Source organism: Lissotriton vulgaris, chromosome 6 (assembly GCF_964263255.1).
Source record: "Lissotriton vulgaris chromosome 6, aLisVul1.2, whole genome shotgun sequence".
NCBI lineage: Eukaryota > Metazoa > Chordata > Amphibia > Caudata > Salamandridae > Lissotriton > Lissotriton vulgaris.
The window spans coordinates 288,114,075-288,140,759 of NC_141694.1; the positions used below are offsets into that span (position 1 = coordinate 288,114,075).

Sequence of the window (26,685 nt, forward strand, 5' to 3'; positions counted from 1 at the left end):
CGAACTACTCCATTCGTGTGTATTACAATTCCTAACATGGAAAGTGGCATTTTTAGTGACCATTACCTCCCTCAGGCGAGTGAGCAAGCTACAGGCACTAACAATTCAAGAACCTTTCATGCAAATACATCATAATAAGGTAGTGCTCCGTACTAACCCTAAGTTCATGCCAAAAGTTATATCAACATTTCATCTCAATCAGTCAATAGATTTGCCAGTTTTCTTCCAAAACCCGCAGTCAGTGGCTGAAAGAGCTCTTCACACACTAGATGTAAAAAGAGCTCTATTATATTACGTTGACAGAACTAAAGCTTTCAGAAAAACAAAACAACTATTTGTTGCTTTTGCTCCAGAGCATAAGGGTAACCCTATTTCAAAATCAGGAATAGCCAGATGAATAGTTAAGTGCATTCAAATATGCTATCAAAAGGCCAAGCGCACTCTAACAGTTCCCCCAAAAGCCCACTTAACGCGCAAAATGGGGGCATCCTTGGCTTTCCTAGGAAATATTTCACTAGAAGACATATGTAGAGCAGCTACATGGTCTACCTTACACACTTTCACTAAACACTTCTGTGTAGACGTGCAAGCAAAGCAGCAAGCTGCTGTTGGCCAGGCTGTCCTAAAAACTCTCTTTCAAAGTGCTGCTGCTGGTACAGGTGACCACCGCTAGAGGAGATACTGCTATACAGTCTATGCTAACATATGAATTCAGCAGCCCACATGCCTCGAACGGAAAATGCTACTTACCAGAATGCATCTGTTCTTGGCATGTAGGGCTGCTGACATTCATATCGCCCACCCTCCTCCCCGCTGCCCGTCACAGCTGCAGTAATTCTTTCTACATACATTTACATGGTCATCTCTTACTTTTCTATACTCCATCTTTGCAACAATGGCGAAAAACAATCTGAAGATGGAGAAGATGCCCATGCGCACTGTAGTCCAGGGGAGGAGTCACCTATCTTGTGATACATCGAAGACTCTTCCAGGACAACATATTGCAAACATCCGGACCCAACACTAGGCGGCGATCTATGCTAAGATATGAATGTCAGCAGCCCTACATGCCAAGAACAGATGCATACTGGTAAGTAGCATTTTCCTACATTTAAATCTGATGCATGTAAGTTCTATCCATTGTATTGACAGATAGAATCCTTATGCACTCTACAAGTATAGTACGCTTATGTTAGTAATAAAATGGAAGCATATTAGGCACCCATTTAGGTAGTACTTACAAAATAAAGGTTGAGTCCAATCGCCTCCCTTTAAAGTAGAACACATGACAAGATTATTCCCCCTATATTCTGCGCTTTTCTCTAATCATGGATATGTCCGTTCACCAGCATAAAACACTGAAAGTGATTACATGAATCTGAAAGAAACACGTTAGTGTTAGATTCCTTACCTTAGAATATCCCCAGGCGTCAGTCTGGATCCGGAAACTTTTGCGTAGCAGTACCCCTGCGCGTCGGTAGGCGTCGTCTGCAGGCGTCCCCTGCGGCTCCGCGTCCGTCGTTGGCGTCGTGCGCCGTGATGATGTCGCTGGAGTATATAGACGCCGCCTCCGCGCGCTGACGTCAGTTCTTCTTTTTTCCGCGCCAGTGGACGCAGATCTGAAGAGCAGTACTCCGGTCTTTGACCAAGTTTTTCGATTGTTTTTTCTCTTACTGTGCCTGATAGGATGCCTGGGTTTAAGAATTGCGATGACTGTGAGCGCACGATGTCGGTCACGGACCATCACCGCCTCTGTCTCCGGTGTCTGGGCCCCGACCACGACGTGGACTCCTGTGTCGACTGCCGGGCCCTCACCAACAAGGCTAGGCGGGAGCGGTCCCGCAAGCTGCTGGAGCTCCGGGTGTCGGCCCCACGTCGGGACCAGGAGCGGTCCCGGTCCGGCCGGAGGTCGAGAGAGCGTTCGAGGGAGCGGTCGCGGAGCCGCGCCGAGCGTTCCGGAAGTCGACACCACTCGTCAGGCTCGTCAGGTAGGAAGCACAAGAAGTCAGGGCGTCGCCATCGTACCCCCGACTCCCCCCGACGCTCGCGCGATGCGGCCGGGTGCTCGGGTGACCCCAACCCCGCGGCTCCGCGAGAGTCGCCGGCGCGGCCTGCCTCATACCCTCCGGTCCCTGGGCATGGCGCGACGCCTGAGGAGATCGAGGCGTTCCTCATGGCCATGAGGGCGCTCGCTTCTCCGACGGGGCCTACGGTGCCTTCGGGCCCAGTGCTACCGTCTGGGGGCCCTGGCGGTTCGGGTGTCCCTGCCTCGGCGCCGTCGGGTGCTCCGGCCCCGGCGCCACCGACGGCTCCGACCCCGGCGCCGCAAGGGCCTTCGGGATCGGCGCCGGCTGGTCTTCCGGCCTCCCCGGCGCCGTTGCCATCGGGGTTACCCCCGACGCCGCCCCCGCGCGGCGCCGGTTCTCCAGTGCCGGCTCCGGCCGGCGGTGGGGTTCCGACGCCGGCTCCGGGCGGCGCCGTCCCCTTACCTTCTCCGACGCCGGACGCGGCGCCGGACGGGCGTCGCTCGACGCCGGTCCCGGCGCCGATGGGGCCCATGAACCCCGAGGTCTTCATCATTGACTCCGAATACGGAGAGGATGAGGAGTACGGTGAAGGTTGGGAGGGGTCCGAGGACCCTCTGTCACGCGAGTGCCAGTATGACCCGGACTGGACAGGTGACTTGGGGGATGCCAGTGGTTTGGACGACTCTCCTAACCCTGGTTTGATCTCTCCTCCTTCCGTGGCATCGGTGGAGGGAGCTGCCTATTCTGTGGTGCTGATGAGGGCTGCCAAGGCCTTAAACCTTGAGCTCCCCGTCGCGGCCGTGAGGCCTAACATCCTCACCGAGGTCTTCAAACCGCAGTCATGTCCACAGGAGCCACTGCTGCCGTTTAATGAAGCCTTGTCAGACGTTCTGTTGGGCACGTGGTCCAGGCCCGCTTCAGGTGCGCCTGTTGATCGGAACGTGGCCAGGCGCCACCGTCCTTGTCCGGACGACCCCAAGTACCTGTCTACCCACCCCACTCCTGAGAGTCTGGTGATCCAGGCCTCGACCTCCCAGTCCGCATTCCCGTCGGCCCCGCCCGACCGGGAATCCAAGAGGTATGACCAGTTTGGCAAAAAGGTCTTCTCGTCCATTAGTTTGGGCCTGCGGTCTTGCAACACCGCCTGCCTCTTGGGCCGCTACACCCACTCTGTGTGGGATACGGTCGCGGAGCTGCTGCCAGAATGCCCCATGGAGGTGCGGGCAAAACTCGGCCAGGCTGTGGCTGAGGGCCGAGATGCAGCGAAATATTCAATTCGGTGTGGTCTTGATACGACCGACTCGCTGGGCAGAGCTATGTCTACGACGGTGGCGATTCGTCGCCACGCCTGGCTGAGATCCGCCAATTTTTCGGCTGATGTCCAGAATACCCTGATGGACATGCCGTTTGATGGCTGTCACCTGTTCGGTGACAAGGCGGACCACGCGCTGGAACGCTTCAAGGACTCTAGGGTCACGGCCAAGTCCTTGGGTCTCTCGACCCAGCGTCAGCAACCGGGTTCGTTTCGCCCCTTTCGTGGCCAAGGAAGGGGCGCCCCCACACGTGCTGCCAGCCACGCGCCGCAACAATCCTTTCAACGCGGTGGCGGCCGTGGAAACCGCCGTGGTGGCGGTCGGGGACAACGGCGGGGTCAGACCACACCCTCCCCCGCAGCATCTACCCCAAAATCCTCCTAGTCCGTGCTTTCGGCCCCATGTGACGCCAGTGGGTGGCAGGGTTCGCCATCACCACGCTCACTGGCGCACAATCACTTCGGACAGGTGGGTGCTGCAAATTGTCCGAAGGGGCTACTCCCTCCCCTTCGAGACCTCTCCTCCGGCCATGCCACCGCAGAACCACCGTGTGTCGGGGGACCACTTGACACTTCTGCAGGAGGAAGTTACGGCCCTCTTGGCCAAGGGGGCCATTGAGCACGTTCCTGGGCCAGAAGTAGGGCGTGGTTGTTATTCCCACTACTTTCTGGTGCCCAAGAAGGACAAGGGGGGCCTACGTCCTATCTTGGATCTAAGGAACGTCAACGGCTTCCTCCGGAAGGAGAAGTTCAAGATGTTGACGTTAGCTCAGGTCTTGGCTGCTCTAGACCCGCAAGACTGGATGGTAGCGTTGGACTTGCAGGACGCCTATTTTCACATCCCCGTCCTGCCGGCCCACCGGCGTTACCTGCGGTTCACGGTAGGCCTGGAGCACTTTCAGTTTATCGTGCTCCCCTTCGGCCTTACCAGCGCCCCACGGGTGTTCACAAAGGTGATGGCGGTGGTCGCAGCCCATCTGCGCAGGTTAGGGGTTTCAGTCTTCCCCTACCTAGACGACTGGTTGTTGAAGGCGGGCTCGCCCCAGACAGTCGTCCACCACCTTCAGATGACGGCAGACCTCTTGCACGACCTGGGGTTCTCCATCAATGTGCCGAAATCACACCTGTGCCCCTCTCAAAAGCTCCTCTTCATCGGAGCGGTTCTGGACTCGGCGCAGTTTCGGGTTTATCCTCCGGAACGGCGGGTTCGGGATATTCAGGCTTTGATTCCCATCTTTCAGCCGCTATCCCGAGTTTCGGTCAGGTTGACGCTGCGGCTGCTGGGACTGATGGCTTCCTGCATCCTTCTGGTGCATCACGCCCGGTGGCGGATGCGGGCTCTGCAGTGGGACCTGAAGTTTCAGTGGGCCCAGCATCAGGGCAACTTGTCCGACCACGTCTTGATCTCGGAGGGCACTGCGAGACAACTGCAGTGGTGGCTTACGGACCGCGATTGGGTCAGGGGCAAGTCCCTCTCCCTTCCCCAACCGGAGCACGTTGTCGTGACGGACGCGTCCCTCCAGGGCTGGGGTGGCCACTTGGGAGAGGCAGAGATCAGAGGCATCTGGTCTCCGGCGGAGTCCCGGCTCCATATCAACTTGTTGGAGCTGCGGGCGATTCGTCTGGCACTGAAGGCATTCCTCCCCTTTGTCAACGGGAGTGTAGTGCAGGTGTTCACCGACAACACCACCGCCATGTGGTACTGCAACAAACAGGGCGGAGTGGGGTCGTGGACCCTTTGCCAGGAGGCTCTGCGCCTCTGGCAATGGCTGGAACGTCAGGGCGTGACTCTGACGGTTCAACACCTGGCAGGTTCTCTGAACGCCAGGGCGGACGAACTCAGCCGCCGGTGCTCGATGGATCACGAATGGCGTCTGAACTCGGACGTGGCGCAAGGCATCTTTCTGCAATGGGGAGAGCCTTGGTTAGATCTATTCGCCACAGAAGAGAACGCGCAATGTCATCAGTTCTGCGCGTTGGAGTTTCCAAGACGGCACTCGCACGGCGACGCCTTTCGGCGCGAGTGGAGTTGCGGTCTGTTATACGCCTTTCCGCCTATACCACTTCTGCCCAGAATGCTGAAGAAGATCAGGCGCGACCGGGCCCAAGTTATCCTTGTGGCTCCGGACTGGGCTCGAAGGTACTGGTATCCCGAGCTACTCAGCATGTCAGTCGGTCCCCCGATCCGCCTGCCTCTTCAGGAGGACCTTCTGTCGCAGCAGCAGGGGACGGTCCTCCACCCGAACCTGTCCAGTCTCCACCTCCATGCTTGGAGATTGAGCGGCGGCAGTTGAGGCCATTTGACTTGCCTCCTGAAATCTGTGATGTTATTCTGGCAGCCAGGCGTCCCTCCACTAAGTCGGTATACGCCTGTCGGTGGAACAGATTTGTGGCATGGTGCACAGCAAAGGCTGTGGATCCTCTCTCTGCCCCTCTTTCGGAGGTTCTTCTGTTTCTTCTTTCTCTTGCCCAGCAGGGCTCTGCTCTGGGCACTATCAAGGGCTACCTTTCTGCCCTTTCAGCCTTTTTGAGGCTTCCTGATCAGCCTTCTTTGTTCAAATCCCCGATTGTAACTCGGTTCTTAAAAGGCATCACTCACATGTTTCCACCTGTTCCGTTTGTGATGCCTCAGTGGGATTTGAACCTGGTTCTGACCTTCCTGATGTGTGCTCCCTTTGAGCCCCTTCATTCTTGTCCTCTCCGTCTCCTGACTTTAAAGACGGCTTTCCTGGTTGCCATCACCTCTGCCAGGAGAGTGAGTGAGCTCCAGGCTCTTTCTGTCCAACCTCCTTTCCTGTCCATTCATCCTGACAAGGTGGTTCTGAGGACTAGACCTTCTTTCCTGCCCAAGGTTGTTTCGGCCTTTCACATCGGGCAGTCCATCACCCTCCCTTCCTTCTTCCCGCCTCCGCATCCTTCAAAGGATGAAGAGCGGCTCCACCGTCTGGACCCAAAACGTGCGCTTTCATTCTACATGGATCGCACACGCCAGTTCCGGGTGGATGACCAACTGTTTGTTGGCTACGTGGGTGCGAAGAAGGGACGGGCGGTTTGTAAGCGAACCATCTCTCGATGGGTCGTCCTCTGCATCAAAGCGTGCTACTCTTTGGCTCGGAAGGAGCCTCCTGTTGGGCTGAGGGCCCATTCCACTCGGGCCACGGCGGCTACTACTGCCCTGGGCCGGGGAGTCCCCTTGCAGGACATTTGCCAAGCGGCTACGTGGGCCTCGCTGCACACCTTTGCGAGGCACTACTGCCTGGACAGTCAAGTCCGGAGGGATGGCTTCTTTGGCCGTTCTGTCCTCCAGGACTTTCTGGTGTAGTTTTGTATTGGTTCGCAGACCCACCACCGGGGTTGGTATTGCTGGGGTATGTATTCTAAGGTAAGGAATCTAACACTAACGTGTTTCTTTCAGATAAACAAGTTACTTACCTTCGGTAACGATATATCTGTAAGAAACATTAGTTAGTGTTAGATTCCTTACCGAACCCACCCATCCTCCCCGTTCTGCGAACTGATACCTAGGGTTAAGGTCATCCCTTTCAGGGCCCTAGTTTTTACATGGCACCAGTGTTGGTTCTCTCATGGCTCTGCGTCTCCTGGCGCGGAAATGCTGTGTGCAAAGAACTGACGTCAGCGCGCGGAGGCGGCGTCTATATACTCCAGCGACGTCATCACGGCGCACGACGCCAACGACGGACGCGGAGCCGCAGGGGACGCCTGCAGACGACGCCTACCGACGCGCAGGGGTACTGCTACGCAAAAGTTTCCGGATCCAGACTGTCGCCTGGGGATATTCTAACAGAAAAGGGGGTGGTGATGAACAGAGTGTCTGAATTAAGCAGACCACTCTTACCCAGTCCAAAGATCAGGGCTAGATCCATCACCGTTATTTATCTCACTGCCCCATCCCAGCTCAGAACCTGGCTATATGCAAATTAGTCTGTCCCTGGCCCAGTGCATCATGGGAACAGGGCAGACCAAACTACCAAGCCAATTCTTCACCAGAAAGGAGACAAGCTACCGGGGACCGGTTTCTGGCATTTCAGCCTCTTCGGCCCGGCTTGCTTGAATCCTGATGGAGCAGTGAGAAAGGGACTCATGTCTGAGTATACCCTGCCACACTTATAGTGGCCAAAATCGATACAGAAAAGGGGGTGGTGATGAACAGAGTGTCTGAATTAAGCAGACCACTCTTACCCAGTCCAAAGATCAGGGCTAGACCCTTGCTCATTGCACCATCAGGATTCAAGCAAACCGGGCCGAAGACGGCTGTAATGCCAGAAACCGGTCCCCGGGAGCTTGTTTCCTTCCCAGTGTAAGAATTGGCTTTTGTAGTTTGGTTTGCCCTGTTCCCATCATGCACTGGGACAGGAACAGACTAATTTGCATACAGCCAGGTTCTGAAACTGGGATGGTGCAGTGAGCTAAAAAACGGTGTTGGATCTAGCCCTGATCTCTTGACAGGGTGAGAGCTTTCTGCTTAATTCAGAGACTCTGTCCCTCACCACCCCTTGTTGTAAATATTTTTGTCCACCCTAAGCGTGGAAGGGTATTCTCAGATGTGAGACCCTTGCTCATTGCACCATCAGGATTCAAGCAAACCGGGCCGAAGACGGCTGTAATGCCAGAAACCGGTCCCCGGGAGCTTGTTTCCTTCCCAGTGTAAGAATTGGCTTTTGTAGTTTGGTTTGCCCTGTTCCCATCATGCACTGGGACAGGAACAGACTAATTTGCATACAGCTAGGTTCTGAAACTGGGATGGTGCAGTGAGCTAAAAAACGGTGTTGGATCTAGCCCTGATCTCTTGACTGGGTGAGAGCTTTCTGCTTAATTCAGAGACTCTGTCCCTCACCACCCCTTGTTGTAAATATTTTTGTCCACCCTAAGCGTGGAAGGGTATTCTCAGATGTGAGACCCTTGCTCATTGCACCATCAGGATTCAAGCAAACCGGGCCGAAGACGGCTGTAATGCCAGAAACCGGTCCCCGGGAGCTTGTTTCCTTCCCAGTGTAAGAATTGGCTTTTGTAGTTTGGTTTGCCCTGTTCCCATCATGCACTGGGACAGGAACAGACTAATTTGCATACAGCCAGGTTCTGAAACTGGGATGGTGCAGTGAGCTAAAAAACGGTGTTGGATCTAGCCCTGATCTCTTGACTGGGTGAGAGCTTTCTGCTTAATTCAGAGACTCTGTCCCTCACCACCCCTTGTTGTAAATATTTTTGTCCACCCTAAGCGTGGAAGGGTATTCTCAGATGTGAGACCCTTGCTCATTGCACCATCAGGATTCAAGCAAACCGGGCCGAAGACGGCTGTAATGCCAGAAACCGGTCCCCGGGAGCTTGTTTCCTTCCCAGTGTAAGAATTGGCTTTTGTAGTTTGGTTTGCCCTGTTCCCATCATGCACTGGGACAGGAACAGACTAATTTGCATACAGCCAGGTTCTGAAACTGGGATGGTGCAGTGAGCTAAAAAACGGTGTTGGATCTAGCCCTGATCTCTTGACTGGGTGAGAGCTTTCTGCTTAATTCAGAGAGACTGTCCCTCACCACCCCTTGTTGTAAATATTTTTGTCCACCCTAAGCGTGGAAGGGTATTCTCAGATGTGAGACCCTTGCTCATTGCACCATCAGGATTCAAGCAAACCGGGCCGAAGACGGCTGTAATGCCAGAAACCGGTCCCCGGGAGCTTGTTTCCTTCCCAGTGTAAGAATTGGCTTTTGTAGTTTGGTTTGCCCTGTTCCCATCATGCACTGGGACAGGAACAGACTAATTTGCATACAGCCAGGTTCTGAAACTGGGATGGTGCAGTGAGCTAAAAAACGGTGTTGGATCTAGCCCTGATCTCTTGACTGGGTGAGAGCTTTCTGCTTAATTCAGAGAGACTGTCCCTCACCACCCCTTGTTGTAAATATTTTTGTCCACCCTAAGCGTGGAAGGGTATTCTCAGATGTGAGACCCTTGCTCATTGCACCATCAGGATTCAAGCAAACCGGGCCGAAGACGGCTGTAATGCCAGAAACCGGTCCCCGGGAGCTTGTTTCCTTCCCAGTGTAAGAATTGGCTTTTGTAGTTTGGTTTGCCCTGTTCCCATCATGCACTGGGACAGGAACAGACTAATTCGCATACAGCCAGGTTCTGAAACTGGGATGGTGCAGTGAGCTAAAAAACGGTGTTGGATCTAGCCCTGATCTCTTGACTGGGTGAGAGCTTTCTGCTTAATTCAGAGACTCTGTCCCTCACCACCCCTTGTTGTAAATATTTTTGTCCACCCTAAGCGTGGAAGGGTATTCTCAGATGTGAGACCCTTGCTCATTGCACCATCAGGATTCAAGCAAACCGGGCCGAAGACGGCTGTAATGCCAGAAACCGGTCCCCGGGAGCTTGTTTCCTTCCCAGTGTAAGAATTGGCTTTTGTAGTTTGGTTTGCCCTGTTCCCATCATGCACTGGGACAGGAACAGACTAATTTGCATACAGCCAGGTTCTGAAACTGGGATGGTGCAGTGAGCTAAAAAACGGTGTTGGATCTAGCCCTGATCTCTTGACTGGGTGAGAGCTTTCTGCTTAATTCAGAGAGACTGTCCCTCACCACCCCTTGTTGTAAATATTTTTGTCCACCCTAAGCGTGGAAGGGTATTCTCAGATGTGAGACCCTTGCTCATTGCACCATCAGGATTCAAGCAAACCGGGCCGAAGACGGCTGTAATGCCAGAAACCGGTCCCCGGGAGCTTGTTTCCTTCCCAGTGTAAGAATTGGCTTTTGTAATTTGGTTTGCCCTGTTCCCATCATGCACTGGGACAGGAACAGACTAATTTGCATACAGCCAGGTTCTGAAACTGGGATGGTGCAGTGAGCTAAAAAACGGTGTTGGATCTAGCCCTGATCTCTTGACTGGGTGAGAGCTTTCTGCTTAATTCAGAGAGACTGTCCCTCACCACCCCTTGTTGTAAATATTTTTGTCCACCCTAAGCGTGGAAGGGTATTCTCAGATGTGAGACCCTTGCTCATTGCACCATCAGGATTCAAGCAAACCGGGCCGAAGACGGCTGTAATGCCAGAAACCGGTCCCCGGGAGCTTGTTTCCTTCCCAGTGTAAGAATTGGCTTTTGTAGTTTGGTTTGCCCTGTTCCCATCATGCACTGGGACAGGAACAGACTAATTCGCATACAGCCAGGTTCTGAAACTGGGATGGTGCAGTGAGCTAAAAAACGGTGTTGGATCTAGCCCTGATCTCTTGACTGGGTGAGAGCTTTCTGCTTAATTCAGAGACTCTGTCCCTCACCACCCCTTGTTGTAAATATGGGGATATTCTAAGGTAAGGAATCTAACACTAACTAATGTTTCTTACAGATATATCGTTACCGAAGGTAAGTAACTTGTTCTTTAAGTGCAGCATTTCGGATGGGTTTATATTCCTTAACATCTAGTCTTCTGGATAATGACTGGGTTTCCAGCGTTGGCACAAAGTAAATATCTTTATAATGTATTTGTTGTTTCATAGTATTGATTTTTAGGAGTTAGGTTTTTTAAAGTAATTTTTTGGGCTGACCGCGAGCGCTGGACAGAGAAGTAACGAAGCATTATTGAAAGAAGTGATCAGTGTTTGTATTTCTTCCAGAAAACAAAATATGTGTTCCTCTATATCGTTCTGGTCCATAGTAAGTGGCATCCCTGTGTCAAATATGACTTAGGCATCTCTTTTATTTTGTTTCTTAGTGTTAGAGTGCGACCAGACAATAATCCTTGGATAAAACTTGGAGTTGCCATGCTGGCCTGCTGCCCTGCTGAACAAAGAGAGCACACTGGGAATGAATTGCTGAGTCTCTGCCGCTCGCTGTACAACAAGAAGCACAAACTCTCTGCTGAGGTGAGTCGTGACTTGGTCTATAATGTGCCAATGCATTTAGGCCATTTTCAACAAGTTTCCCAAGACAAAGTAAATTATTAACACTTCTACCATTTTAATAACATTTAAGAATGGAGCTCACCATTACAACAGATACGTGTTCTTTCACAGGTTGTTATAGCATCTCCATTACTCCGTGTTTGAAAATATAGCCGTAAAAAACACAGTTTAGCTGATTAATAAAGCGACTTGCAAGAGTATACCAGGGGCATATTTTCAAATGGTTTTATTTAAGGTTGCACACTTGTTACAGAAGGTCACCTTTAACTCACTCCCACTATTACCCCATAATGAAGTGATATTATTCATTAGTAAATCACACTCAAGAAGTGACTGGACATGGGAAGAGGTTTCCCATGCACTCGAAAGTTGGTGGGAATTCATTTACAGACTCCTCTCATACCCCTTCCTATCCTGGAACTGATTAAATATTCACTCTGGCGAGAAATATAACATATATGAAATATTCTAAATTCAGCGAATCACATTAAATATATACTGTGCTTTTTCAATATAAAAACATAAGGATATTTTTTGGGTAGTTTTTTTCCCTAGTCCTCTTTTGAAGTGATACTTATACGTGACTATAAACTGAGCTAGAAGCCCATTTTCCATTGACCGATCGTATTTGGTTGTTTAATTTTCATTTTCAGAATCTTTGTATGTATAGTCATTGTGAGAAGTTGGCCTGATATGCAGTGCTCACTATTCTAGTGATCACTATGTATCATACCAAACGACCCTTATTGATGATTGGTTGTAAGTCAACCTTATAGACCAGCTATCCTAGTAGCATGGACAAGAGCAGTCTTTAGGCTAAACTCTAGAGGGCGTGTTAAGCCAGCTGTTATACCATCACATATACCCCTTGAACACCAAGTGAAAGGACACCACACAAGTTGTTATGAAAATAAAAGGATATTTATTATAACACAACAGCCCTGGACTCTTTATGAGGACAGGGCGCTAAGCACAATACAAAGCTCTTAAAGAAATACTGAAATTCGCACAATTTACACAAATGCCCGAGGGGCACGGAAAACCATATACTACAAAAGTGGAATGTGAAGTTACTAGCAGGTAAGTACTACTCTCAGAGACTTTAGAAACGCTAGGCCTACAATGCTGAACCCTTAGATTAGAAGCAGGAGGCCTAGGGACGTCGTGTGCAGAGTGGAAACTCTCACGCGTAATGCGGGACAAAGTCTATGGATACTAGTAAATGCAAAAGTTAGTGTTCTCGGGCGAACCCGACTAGGTAGGTCAAAAACGAAAGTGGATCTAGACACTTAGAGAGTTGGTCTACGCTGGAACACCGTGGTACTCGGTTTACCTAGCCCAGGGCTGCGGCTGCATAGGGTTCAAGTGTCGTCGGGTTTCTTCGTTGACGAACCAGGAGCCTGAAAGAAGGAGTTGCTGGCAGGCGACCAGTGAAGATAGTTGATGTGATCCAAGCCTGGATCGGTGATGGAGACGACCTGTAAGCAGAGGGGACCAAGTTCTGAATCACTAGCCAGTGATTAGATGGGCACCAGGATGGCACCGGATGAAGTCACCTCGACCAGGTGAGTGGGCGACGCTGGGCTCTGCAGTCTCTCGGACCAGGAGGCGTTGTCGGCGACCAGGATGGAGGTGCGAGCTGTCCCACAAAGGTATCTGCTGTCGGCGATGCTGGACCCAGGATTGGGGCAACAACTCTTGGCAAATGCAAGCCTGCGCGGTGGACTCAAAATGGCGTCTGGAGTGGACCAGCAGGGTCCGGGGTGCTCCTCTGTTGGAGGGGAGCAAGGGCCAGTCTGGAGCAACCAGACCAGCGATGGAAGGGTCGTAGTTTGTCGTCAAGAGGGCTACAAGCCAGCAGGCAAGTGGCCGGACAACGCGGTGAGCAGCAAAGAGCAGAAGGGCCCCACGCAGATCTCGTGGATGCTGGGGGGCTGGACTTCGGTGCTGGAGCTGCTCAGGGTTAGGGCTTCTCAAACCCCAAAGCATTCACTCGAGGATCCCTCGGCGGTCGTGCTGGATAAGCGTAGTGCAGTTCTGAAGATGGCCGGTCCCTCGAGGTCTCGTCACACCCACGAATCTCAGCTGGGCTGATGATGCAGGTAGAGGTCAGAGGTGCCAGGGAAGCCGGGTCTCGTCTTGCTGGTCGGTCTGGTTCCGGAGGAAGGACGTGCAGCAAACCGCAGGTTACTTAGTTGGTGCCCGCTGATGCAGGGTGACTACTCTTTAGTCACAAGGGAGAAATCTTGAGAAGAAGTCTTGAGTTCCTTTCGTAGAAACTAGTTTCAGGATTCAAAGATGATCTAATTTGGAAGGGTCCCCGCTCCTACCTTTATTCTAAAGAAAGGGGCTGGTACGCGACTAGGTCCTGCCCATGGGTGGGACCAGGAAGGGGGGTGGTTACACCCCTCTCCCCTGCTGGACTTTCCCCAGCTCAGGGGCTGGTGTGCCCCTGGAACTGGTTCAAGCCGGCCTATGCATAGTGAGCACCGGGGTGCCACTTGCAGTCACCTTCCTCGAAAGCCCTGCCTACCTGGGATACACAAAACCCTGTCTGGGATGGTGCTAGCACCGCCCCTGACAGGAAACCCCTTTGTCCAAGCTCTCCTCGCTGGAAGGACTCCCAGCAGCAGGAGGTCAGACTTGTGTCTGTGGTGGCAGCATCCATTTTGTGATGCTGAGGCTTGAGTTAACTTTAACCGGGGTTCACAGTTACATACATGTCGTGTCCCTCAAGAAGGGTGGAATTCTAACCCCGTCGCCAGAATTGGCTAGGGGTTAGTATTCCAATTCGTATGGCACCTTACTCGACATATTTTGATAAAGCGATACCAAAGTTGGCAAATAACCGCGAAGATTATAAGGCACTTAAGAGTATATGGTACGCGTTATCATAGAACAGCTATTAGGACTTGGTTCCGCAAGCTGCAGACGGGCTCAGCTCATGCCAGAGCACCATCTCACATAATTCCAAGCACTCTGCCTTCAGGATTGTCAAGGCCTGCCATAGGAGTGACTGATAGGAATCTATGTGTCCATTTTAGGGTTAGATATAGGTATACTATATCTAAAGCAAAGGGTGATTACACCACCTTGCCCCAGCTGTCGTGCAGCCAGTTGTGTCAGATTTAGATGGCCAGCCAGGGGTGGCATAATACATGCTGCAGCCCCTGGTAGGCCCTGGGTACACCTATGCCCTGAGTTACAGGGTCTGATAAGGTGGCCCAGTACCAATTGGTAAATGCACCTAAGGTACACGTGTCAATTTAGTGAGAGAACAGCTAGGCTGTGGGTCTGATTAGCAGGCCCACAGCCAGGGAAGTCGTAAACCAGTGAAGCAAAAAGCAAAAATCTGGGGTGATCATAGGATTGCAGACCCTACTCTCCTACATGACCCTCCCCCCCCCAAAACTTTGAGACAATAAACTAACCTTGACCAGGTGAGTCTTCTTGCTCTAAGTGGAAATACCTGGAGAGCCCATCTGCATTGCCATGATCAGTGCCAGGTCTATGCTCTACTGTAAAATCCATCCCCTGTAGGGAAATGGACCACCTAAGCAGTTTGGGGTTTTCACCCTTCATCTGATTTAGCCACAAGAGGGGCTTATGGTCGATCTGAATCTTGAAATGAGTGCCAAACAAGTATGGCCTCAGTTTCTTCAGGGCCCAAACCACAGCAAAGGCCTCCCTCTCAATAGCTGACCAATTTTTCTCTCTGGGGGTCAGCCTTCTGCTAATAAAAGCAATTGGCTGGTCATGACCATCAAAATTCAGCTGAGATAGAACAGCTCCCACACCCAACTCAGAAGCATCTGTTTGGACAATGAATGGTTTGGAGTAGTCTGGACTCTTTAGGATAGGTGCTCTGCACATGGCCTGCTTTAGGTCATCGAATGCTTTTTGACAGCCTGCTGTCCACTGAACTTTCTTTGGCATCTTTTTACTTGTCAGGTCATTAAGTGGAGCCACAATTGATCCATAATTTCTGACAAATTTCCTGTAATAACCAGTCAGGCCCAAGAAAGCTCGAACCTGAGTCTGGGTGGTTGGAGGAGCCCAGTCCTTGATGGATTGTATCTTGCTCTCCAGTGGCTGAACCTGGCATCCACCTACAAGGTGGCCCAGGTATACAACCTGTGTCTGCCCTATCTGGCACTTTGTGGCCTTGATAGTGAGACCTGCTGCTTGCAGTGCCTCTAACACTTTCCTCAGGTGGACCAGGTGATCCTCCCAGGTGGAACTAAAGACAGCTATATCATCAAGATATGCTGCACAGAAGTCATCCAGCCCAGTGAGAACTTGATTCACCAGCCTTTGGAAGGTGGCAGGTGCATTTTTCAGACCAAACGGCATTACCACAAATTGATAATGCCCACCAGGGGGTGAAAATGCTGTCTTGGGCTTGGCTTCCTCAGCTAACCTGATTTGCCAATACCCAGCTGTCAGGTCAAATGTGCTTAAGTAGTTGGCAGAAGCCAATCTATCTATAAGTTCATCTGCCCTTGGTATTGGGTGGGCATCAGTCTTAGTGACTGCATTGAGGCCTCTGTAGTCTACGCAAAACCTCATCTCTTTCTTACCACCCTGGGTGTGAGGTTTAGGCACTAGAACTACTGGACTAGCCCAAGGGCTATCTGAGGGCTCAATGACTCCCAGATCCAACATTTTCTGCACTTCAGATTTAATGCAGTCTCTGACATGATCAGGCTGCCTGTAGATTTTACTCTTAACTGGCAGACTGTCACCAGTGTCAACCTCATGGGTACACCAATTGGTTTGACTGGGTGTCAGAGAGAACATATGTCTAAAGGATTGAAGAACTTGTTTGCAATCCTTTTGCTGATGTTCAGAGAGGCTGCACCATCTACTGACCCATCATCGGGGTTCTGAGTGAGCAGGTCTGGGAGAGGGTCACTCTCTTCCTCCTGTCCCTCATCTGTGGCCATGAGCAAGCTCATGTCCTTCCTGTCGACATATGCCTTGAGCCTATTCACATGGAGCACCCTGGGGGGGCTCCTGGGAGTTCCAAGGTCCACCAGGTAGGTGACCTCTCCCTTTTGCTCAATGATTGTGTGGGGTCCAGACCATTTGTCTTTGAGTGCTGCTGGGGCCACTGGCTCCAACATCCACACCTTCTGTCCAGGCTTGTACACAGTCAGGACAGCCTTTTGGTCATGCCAAGCTTTTTGGAGTTCTTGGCTTGCCTCAAGGTTTTTAGAAGCCTTTTCCATATACTCAGCCATCCTGGAGCGGAGACCAAGTACATAGTCCACTATGTTGGTTGCAGGCTTTTTGAGAGGTCTCTCCCATCCTTCCTTCACCAAACACAGGGGTCCTCTTACAGGATGTCCATACAAAAGTTCAAAAGGGCTGTAGCCAACCCCCTTCTGTGGGACCTCTCTGTAAGCAAACAAAAGGCAGGGTATCAGGACATCCCATCTACGCCTGAGCTTTTCAGGTAGTCCATGAATCATCCCTTTTAGGGTCCTGTTGAACCTTTCAACAAGTCCATTGCATTGTGGATGATAGGGTGTGGTGAACTTGTAGTTGACACCACATTCCTTCCACATAGCAGTCAGATATCCTGACATGAAGTTTGCACCTCTGTCAGAGAAAACCTCCTTAGGGAAGCCCACTCTGGAGAACACTCCAACTAGGCTCTTGCCACAACAGGTGCTGTAGTGGTCCTAAGGGGAATAGCTTCAGGATACCTGGTGGCATGGTCCACCACCACCAGTATAAACTTGTGCCCTGATGCTGTCCTGGGTTCCATTGGACCAACAATGTCAATCCCCACTCTTTCAAAGGGTACCCCCACCACAGGCATTGGTATAAGGGGGGCCTTTGTTGTGCCACCTGACTTACCACTGGCTTGGCAAGTGACACAGGAGCGACAAAACTCCTTGGTATCTTCATTCATGTGAGGCCAGTGAAAGTGTGAGACAATTCTGTCCCAAGTCTTATTCTGGCCTAAGTGTCCTGCAAGGGGAATCTCATGGGCCAAGGTAAGAAGGAAACCTCTCTGAGACAAGGGGATAACCAGCCTCCTGGTTGCACCAGGTTTGGGGTCTCTTGCCTCTGAGTACAGGAGTCCATCATCCCAGTATACCCTGTGGGCACCTGTGGCGTTCCCTGCAGCCTCAGCAGCAGCCTGCTGTCTGAGGGGTTCAAGTGAAGGGCAGTCTAACTGTGCCTTCCCCAGGTCTTCTCCGGAGGGTCCCCCTGAACCCAGAAACTCAACCTGATCAGGTTCAAGTTCTTTAGGCTCAGTTTCCCTCAGCTCTTTGAGGTCAGCCTCCTCTGAGACTTGATCCACAACCTGGTGCAAGGGGGAAGGCAATGCCTTAACCCTACTGCTCTTCTTCTTGGAAGGTGTCTGGTCCATTGTTCCAGGATCCAGCACCTGTTCAGTGGGGCATCTTCTGGCCTGTGACCTAGTCACAGCAAGGACATGTGCTGGCACACCTAACATTTCCATGTGAGTCCTCTGCGCCACTTCTGACCATAGTGATGACTCCAAATCATTGCCCAACAAACATTCAACTGGGAGGTCTGAACTAACCACAACTTTCTTTTGGCCACTTACCCCTCCCCAGGACAAATCAACAATTGCCATACTATTGTGGGTAGTGACATTGCTGGCATTGGTCACTAGGTAGTCTACCTAGCATGATCTGACCAGGGTCCACAAAGTTAGGTGTCACTATTTTGACACTGGCACAAGTGTCCCTGTAGGCCTGAGCCATTTTTCCATTTATAAAAGGTGTCTGCCTGTATTTGCCCAAAGTATTGGGACTTGCATCAGGGGATATATCCACATCCCCTGTACAGACAAGGACAGCCTGAGTGAGTGTGCCAACTAAGTTGTCATACCCCTCAGATCCCAAGGTTAACCCAACTAATCCCTTGGGAGGTGCACTACCACTACTGGCTGTACTAGGGGGTGCAGTTGCCTTAGGGGCTGTAGTGGTAGGAGTTAGCCCTCCTTTCTTGGTGCACTCACTAAACCAGTGAGTTTTTCTTTTACAGTATTGGCACCACCTTTTAGACTGGCCTTCTTGAGTCTTCTTTTTCTGCTGTGAAGCCTGACCCCCACCCTCTTTGGTTTGTTGGGGGCCTGTCGAAGACTTCTGGTCATTTTGCTCATTCTTATTATTACCCTACTGGTCTGCTTTCTTCTGACCACTCTGGTTCTGAGCCTGGTTCTGCTTGACCCTTGTTCTGACCCATCTGTCTGCCTTCTTTCCCAATTCTTGGGGAGAGGTCAGATCTGAGTCAACAAGGTGCTGATGCAACAACTGGTTCTGACAGTTATTTAAAATCTGTTCCCTCATGATCAGATTGTACAACCCTGTATAATCAGTAACCGTACTGCCCAGCAACCAGCCTTCCAAAGCCTTAGTGGCACAATCCACAAAGTCAGACCAATCCTGAGACTGAATTTTCTGGGTATCCCTGAACAGCAACCTGTACTGCTCAGTGGTTAGGCCAAACCCATCAATTAGTGTATTTTTCAGGACTTGGTAATTGTTAGCATCCTCAGCTCTAGTAGTGAGGAGCTTATCTCTACCTTTGCCTTCAAAGGAGAGCCACAAGATAGCTGCCCACTGACTCTGGGGGACGCACTGGACAGTGCAGGCCCTCTCCAAAGCAGTTATCCATTTGTGGATATCATCCCCTTGCTTAAAGGGGGGCACTATCTTACTCAGGTGTCTAGTGTATAAACTCCTGTCCTTTTCTCTAGGTAAAATGCTGCCACCAGTGGGGTCTGTCCCACTCAATTTCTGCTCTCTAGCAAAGACAAGTCTCTCTTTGGCCAGGGCAAATCCTCAGATTGACTTCCCTCATCTTGGCCTCATGCTCTCTCCTCTGAGGGGATGTCATCCCTCTGTGAGAAGAGGTCTGAGAGCCATTGGTTCTAATGGATCTGTTAGAGCCTCTGGATAGAGACCTAACTCGTCCATTACCAATGTTAAGCGTGCCTGAGAGTGGGCCTGGGGCTCCCCCAAGTCCATTCTCATGCCTACTTAAGTTGGTCCTGGTGAGTCTACTGACTTCTACCTGACCCTTGTCTGCCTCATCCCCTGACAACTCCTGTTCCTCTTCCTCCTGATCACTGCCTGTGCCATTGAGGTTGAGGTCAGGGTCCCCAAGGGTTCCCTCTAAGGGGGGCATGCTCCCATCTGGATTAGAAGGGCCAGTATTAGAAGCCCTCCTGGCATCATAAGTCTCTAAGAGACCAATCAGGAATGGGATTGTAGGGTTAGAACCCTGTTTTAGCTTCCTGGAGGTACACACTTGTCTCATCTCCTGGAAGCTAAGAGCAGCATATCTTGATATGACCTGTGGAGGGTCAACTGACACAAGGGGGGCCTCTGAGTTCCCTCCTTTGTCTGACATGCTTCTAGTGGGGTGTAAGTGATGCACCTACCTACACTATTTGTTTGCCTACTGATCCCTTGCTAAGAGTTGTAGTCAGGGTGTGCTAGGCCCTGTTGAACTACAACAGCTGGTTCAGTAGAACTCAGAGTATTCTAAGCTAAGTTATATGTACCTTGGTACTTATGTGATCTTTCAAATGATATTCTTAGGATACGTGTGGTAAAACAACAGCAAGCTCAAATCCCAACCGCTGCTCACCAATGTGAGAAGTTGGCCTGATATGCAGTGCTCACTATTCTAGTGATCACTGTGTATCATACCAAACGACCCTTATTGATGATTGGTTGTAAGTCGACCTTATAGACCAGCTATCCTAGTAGCATGGACAAGAGCAGTCTTTAGGCTAAACTCTAGAGGGCGTGTTAAGCCAGCTGTTATACCATCACATATACCCCTTGAACACCAAGTGAAAGGACACCACACAAGTTGTTATGAAAATAAAAGGATATTTATTATAACACAACAGCACTGGACTCTTTATGAGGACAGGGCGCTAAGCATAATACAAAGCTCTTAAAGAAATACTGAAAGTCGCACAATTTACACAAATGCCCGAGGGGCACGGAAAACCATATACTACAAAAGTGGAATGCGAAATTACTAGCAGGTAAGTACTACTCTCAGAGACTTTAGAAACGCTAGGCCTACAATGCTGAACCCTTAGATTAGAAGCAGGGGCCTAGGGACGTCGTGTGCAGAGTGGAAACTCTCACGCGTAATGCGGGACAAAGTCTATGGATACTAGTAAATGCAAAAGTTAGTGTTCTCGGGCGAACCCGACTAGGTAGGTCAAAAACGAAAGTGGATCTAGATACTTAGAGAGTTGGTCTGCGCTGGAGCACCGTGGTACTCGGTTTACCTAGCCCAGGGGCTGCGGCTGCATAGGGTTCAAGTGTCGTCGGGTTTCTTCGTTGACGAACCAGGAGCCTGAAAGAAGGAGTTGCTGGCAGGCGACCAGTGAAGATAGTTGATGTAATCCAAGCCTGGATCGGTGATGGAGACGACCTGTAAGCAGAGGGGACCAAGTTCTGAATCACTAGCCAGTGATTAGATGGGCACCAGGATGGCACCGGATGAAGTCACCTCGACCAGGTGAATGGGCGACGCTGGGCTCTGCAGTCTCTCGGACCAGGAGGCGTTGTCGGCGACCAGGATGGAGGTGCGAGCTGTCCCACGAAGGTATCTGCTGTCGGCGATGCTGGACCCAGGATTGGGGCAACAACTCTTGGCACATGCAAGCCCACGTGGTGGACTCAAAATGGCGTCTGGAGTGGACCAGGAGGGTCCGGGGTGCTCCTCTGTTGGAGGGGAGCAAGGGCCAGTCTGGAGCAACCAGACCAGCAGTGGAAGGGTCATAGTTCGTCGTCAAGAGGGCTACAAGCCAGCAGGCAAGTGGCCGGACAACGCGGTGAGCAGCAAAGAGCAGAAGGGCCCCACGCAGATCTCGTGGATGCTGGGGAGCTGGACTTCGGTGCTGGAGCTGCTCAGGGTTAGGGCTTCTCAAACCCCAAAGCACTCACTCGAGGATCCCTCGGCGGTCGTGCTGGATAAGCGTAGTGCAGTTCTGAAGATGGCCGGTCCCTCGAGGTCTCGTCACACCCACGAATCTCAGCTGGGCTGATGATGCAGGTAGAGGTCAGAGGTGCCAGGGAAGCCGGGTCTCGTCGTGCTGGTCGGTCTGGTTCCAGAGGAAGGACGTGCAGCAAACCGCAGGTTACTTAGTTGGTGCCCGCTGATGCATGCTGACTACTCCTTAGTCACAAGGGAGAAATCTTGAGAAGAAGTCTTGAGTTCCTTTCGTAGAAAGTAGTTTCAGAATTCAAAGATGATCTAATTTGGAAAGGTCCCCGCTCCTACCTTTATTTTAAAGAAAGGGGCTGGTACGCGACTAGGTCCTGCCCATGGGTGGGACCAGGAAGGGGGGTGGTTACACCCCTCTCCCCTGCCGGACTTTCCCCAGCTCAGGGGCTGGTGTGCCCCTGGAACTGGTTCAAGCCGGCCTATGCATAGTGAGCACCAGGGTGCCTCTTGCAGTCACCTTCCTCTAAAGCCCTGCCTACCTGGGATACACAAAACCCTGTCTGGGATGGTGCTAGCACCGCCCCTGACAGGAAACCCCTTTGTCCAAGCTCTCCTCGCTGGAAGGACTCCCAGCAGCAGGAGGTCAGACTTGTGTCTGTGGTGGCAGCATCCATTTTGTGATGCTGAGGCTTGAGTTAACTTTAACCGGGGTTCACAGTTACATACATGTCGTGTCCCTCTAGAAGGGTGGAATGCTAACCCCCGTCGCCAGAATTGGCGAGGGGTTAGTATTCCAATTCGTATGACACCTTACTCGACATGTTTTGATAAAGCGATACCAAAGTTGGCAAATAACCGCAAGGATTATAAGGCACTTAAGAGTATATGGTACGCGTTATCATAGAACAGCTATTAGGACTTGGTTCCGCAAGCTGCAGACGGGCTCAGCTCATGCCAGAGCACCATCTCACATAATTCCAAGCACTCTGCCTTCAGGATTGTCAATGCCTGCCATAGGAGTGACTGATAGGAATCTATGTGTCCATTTTAGGGTTAGATATAGGTATACTATATCTAAAACAAAGGGTGATTACACCACCTTGCCCCAGCTGTGGTGCAGCCAGTTGTGTCAGATTTAGATGGCCAGCCAGGGGTGGCATAATACATGCTGCAGCCCCTGGTAGGCCCTGGGTACACCTATGCCCTGAGTTACAGGGTCTGATAAGGTGGCCCAGTACCAATTGGTAAATGCACCTAAGGTACACGTGTCAATTTAGTGAGAGAACAGCTAGGCTGTGGGTCTGATTAGCAGGCCCACAGCCAGGGAAGTCGTAAACCAGAGAAGCAAAAAGCAAAAATCTGGGGTGATCATAAGAATACAGACCCTACTCTCCTACAGTCATTTTACAAATTACCTTTATCAAATTAAGCAAAAAAATGTTTTACTTACATGGAAATAAGTATTCTAAATTGGTGACTTAAGTTATCTGGTAATGTATTTCTCGATACGCTGTGCTTTATATGTTAAACAATACGAAATTGGAAAAAATAGTGACATGTATCTTTATCAGGTTTCTTGGTGTCATTACGACATTTTCAGTGAAGTGTTTTAACCACGTTTCTAATGATCTGTTGAAAAATTAGGGAAGGGAAGTAGAGGTCAATTAAAATTACAGGGAGTAAAATCAAGATAAAGGAATGAGAAAAGGAGACAGAGAAAAAAAATATATCTCACAGAAAGTAGTGGGTAAGTATAGGGTCTTGAGGAACTACTCCCAACTCCTCATCAACGAACATTTCATGGTTCAGGAAGAAATTCACCCTGAAACGTTTCTGCACCTGCAAAAGTCTCAAACCATTAAATGCTCTCTCTTTTAGTTTAAGACTTATTTCCTTTGTTAGCATATTCAAATGAAAGCTAAAAAACATTCTAATCATCTACTTAGCCTCTTATCTCTGCTGTCTTCAGCATCTCTCCCCAATGTCTCTCAACTTGGACATGATATCTGAAAGTTGTCTGCACACAAATGTGTTATCGTCCATGAAAGCCAAAGAACCATAGAAACCATTGTAAGCTTCAATTTGTATATAGTTGTTCAATCCCATATCTAAATTCGGGCCCTATCTTTAACTTATGTACTACTCCATGACTTATATAAAGAACTCTTGTGTCTATTCTGTGTGCTGTATTCTAAAAGACTTTGTTACATGCGGTTAAGACCATATCAAAATCGTATTGCTTTATCTCATATGTAAATCTACACTCTGTGTTCAATGCGTGTGTTACTTTCTAATTTATGTGAAGCACCCATGTCTGTATTCTGTTTGATTCGATTTCATTGACTTTATTTAAAAAAAGACTCTTTTCTCTTCTGTTTGCATTGTCTGACCCATTATCATGTAAAGTGTTCTGATGCCTACCTGTATATTAGCGCTGTTGTTCGATATAAAAGAAACCCAAGGAGAAAGGGACTAAAAGAGATACACACAGTTTCTAATGGATATGTCTGCCCATTTATTCCTCTTCTAGTGACATTTTCCAACTAAATTTACTCTCTGAATTGTTGTGCACTTCCTTTTCTTACGGGCCGAAACCTCATTGTACAGTACTCCATTGCTCTCACCTTGTGTTTTTCTATATATAAATATGTGCACCTTTTACCAGCACAAGCATCCAAAACTGGCCAGACATCCATCGACAGATCAACACAGGATGTCAACAGAAGTAATAAGACTGCTCAGCCTAGCACTCATGGTACTGTTTTTTTTCTGTTTGCCGGCGTTGCTAGGATTGAGCTTTTCTTGTCTCTCTCGATTTTCATCCTTGTTTTTTGGGAATACTTTCTGTCAGAAAGAATTGTTTGTAGTGTCTGTTTCGACACAATCCTGGGTCGAAATCAAGCCTGAACTGGCAGAATACAGTCTTGGTGTGTGACACTTGTGAATAGTGCCGACGTTGGACTTCGATGCTGATTACTACCCCTCTTGCCCGCAAGAAAATCCAGAAGAACTGAGTTAGTGGAAAGCCAGCACTTTTTTTATCTCTTCATTTTATCTGTTTTTATCTTATTGCATTAATGTTTTCGTATTGTTTTATTAATAAATAACACTATACAGTGTTATACCTTGTAATTAATAAGAACGTCCAAGCAGTTAACAATAGTGAGGGGAAAACAATTGATGACAGATTGAAGACAAAAGAAAACTAACATTAGCATAGCCAATAGGTCTCCTTTCGAGACATTCTAAGTATTTAGTTATGCAGCACAATTTCCTTGGTGCAACAACATTAACTGTTGCATGGTTAAACATTTATAAGGTCCCAAAGGTGAGACCTATTGGCTATGCCAATGCTTGTTTTGATAATATATTCCCACATATAAGGCCATCTATGGTATAGACTGGGCTGTTACATATGGATTTGTATCTCATTATTGCATACTTTTGACTAGCTGTGTTAATTTATGCTACAATTTACATATCTTTTTTTTAAATTTACTTAAACTTGAGTTTAATTATCTGTGTGGAACGTGTGTTTAATTTTTGGAAAAAGAAAATACAATTAAAAAGACAACGTTGATGCCCCTAATGACAGTGGCCGCACGTGCTCCCCCCGCCACCCCGTCATTGGTCGGGATTTGCAAGGGATTTTTTCTCGTCCACTACCTGTATTTTTTTTTACTTTACAAAAATGTACGTCTGTCAGGACGTTTGCAAGCTTTCGAAAAATAGCAGAAGAAAATGTTTCGCTAAAACTAGGCCTGCACAGTGAAATTGAACCAAGGTGCTTTTTAGGTGGTCGGTTCTTTTGCCAAAAGTTGTTTCAGAAATTTCTCTTGCAAAATTTCCTTTGTGTGAACAAGTTATATTCAGTAAAAGAAGTCGGGCGAAGTTGTTAAATGAAGTATTCCTCGGTCGATTAGTTCGCTTTTTTGTGCGTTAGGAACACATTGAACCCAACATGGTCCCGTCCAAGTCTCATGGCTCCTTCCCTGCAGCTATTTATTGAGGGTTTTTCAGCTCAGAATCCCCACACGGATGCATGCACAGCTTGGCTCATTGTCACTAGTGACATTATATATTTAGATATTCTATTTGTTTATTATAAATACTATATATTTTCACCCGATTAAATGTCCTTACTGTGGCTCAGCACTTCTTATAGTCCCAAAATGACGCACTCATCATGGGCTTAAAAAGATGCTCCACTATCCGGCTTAATGCTTCGGGCCAGGGTCACAGCACCTCCAGAAGGGGAATCAAGACAGCGGTGCTGCAGTGCCATCTAGCAGCGGTCAATAACAGCAAAACGACTTTAAAAGGCCGTCTATTCTGGCCTCGGGAGCACTTCATAGACAACATAAAATTTAGCATGGTGTTGTGAACTTGCCCCGTTCCTGAGGCGAGTTTTTGACATGATTAAGCTGACATGCTTCCAGGGTTATGAAGGGTGGGGCTGGCAAATGCCAAATTACTTCAGCTTCTTTTGAAAGTACAAATAAATCACTGTTGTGTAGAGGATTAAAGTGTTATCATTCGCCCCTGCCTCTAGCCAAGGCATTCCACACCAGGAGGGGGCAGAGGCAGCGACTGTGTGCAGACTTCTTAATACAGTACAGTTGTCCTTTTCAGAATGTGCTTTTATTGGTTTAATTTAAAGTATCATAAACTTGGGTTTCACGTCATGAGGCGCTTTGCTGGATGCTGCCAAGACCTGTGAGCAGTTGGTGCTCTGTAAAAGGGCTCATCCACCTCCCATGGGGCTTTAAAAATGTAAAAGTGAAAAAGTAGCCTTACGCTGTCTGCAGATTCAGACACAGTTCTGTGGGAAAATCACAGCTTTCAGCTTGTGTCTTGACACTCAGTTCAGCTCTTCTGCGTTTTTGTGAAGACCTTTTCAGCACAATTAAATGTAACCTGCTGTCGGGTGGTTCTCCGTGCAGTTAACAGGCTGTGGTGGGGTTCTGTGTGTAGTCCTTGATTGAAAGGAGATGAGTATGACACCGGAGAAACACGGAGAGGTGTGCCAACAGTGAAAGAGAGTAAGAGTGAATGGAGGAGGGAGAAGCAGTGAGGGGGGAAAGATGAGGGGAGACGGTGAAAGGTGAGCAATGGGGGAAGCAGGAAAGTAATGAAGAGGGACAACACTAGACGGGGTGGTGCTAAGAAACAACAATGAAAGGTAGAAACGTGTGGCAGAAAAAAAGGAAAGTATCAAATGTACAGGGCGAGAGGGGATCAGCAGTGAATTAATGAGGGGGCGTAGAGGAGGCTCTGAGGGAGAGCGACGGCTAAAGGCCGAGAGGAAAGCCAGATGGCGGCTGCGCGAGTGCACGAGCACGTAACTGCAAGCTTGAGGCCAGCAAAAGCGGGTGGTAGCACTTTGAAAGCCCACTTACTAAATGTCTCGCCTGAGACAGCGCATGCACTGGCTCATGCAAGACCTAAAAAGATATCATTTTGGGACCACTTTGG

General features: G+C 49.6%; 1 protein-coding gene across 1 annotated transcript in view; it reads left to right on the plus strand.

Annotated features, from left to right (window-relative positions):
- The window catches only part of LOC147707147 (NBAS subunit of NRZ tethering complex-like), a 782,701-nt gene that overhangs the window by 609,649 nt on the left and 146,367 nt on the right, over positions 1-26,685 (plus strand). The window contains exon 8 of the mRNA XM_086925629.1: positions 11,058-11,208. Within this exon, the coding sequence (XP_086781755.1) occupies positions 11,058-11,208 (151 nt within the window). The remainder of the gene's footprint in view (positions 1-11,057; positions 11,209-26,685) is intronic.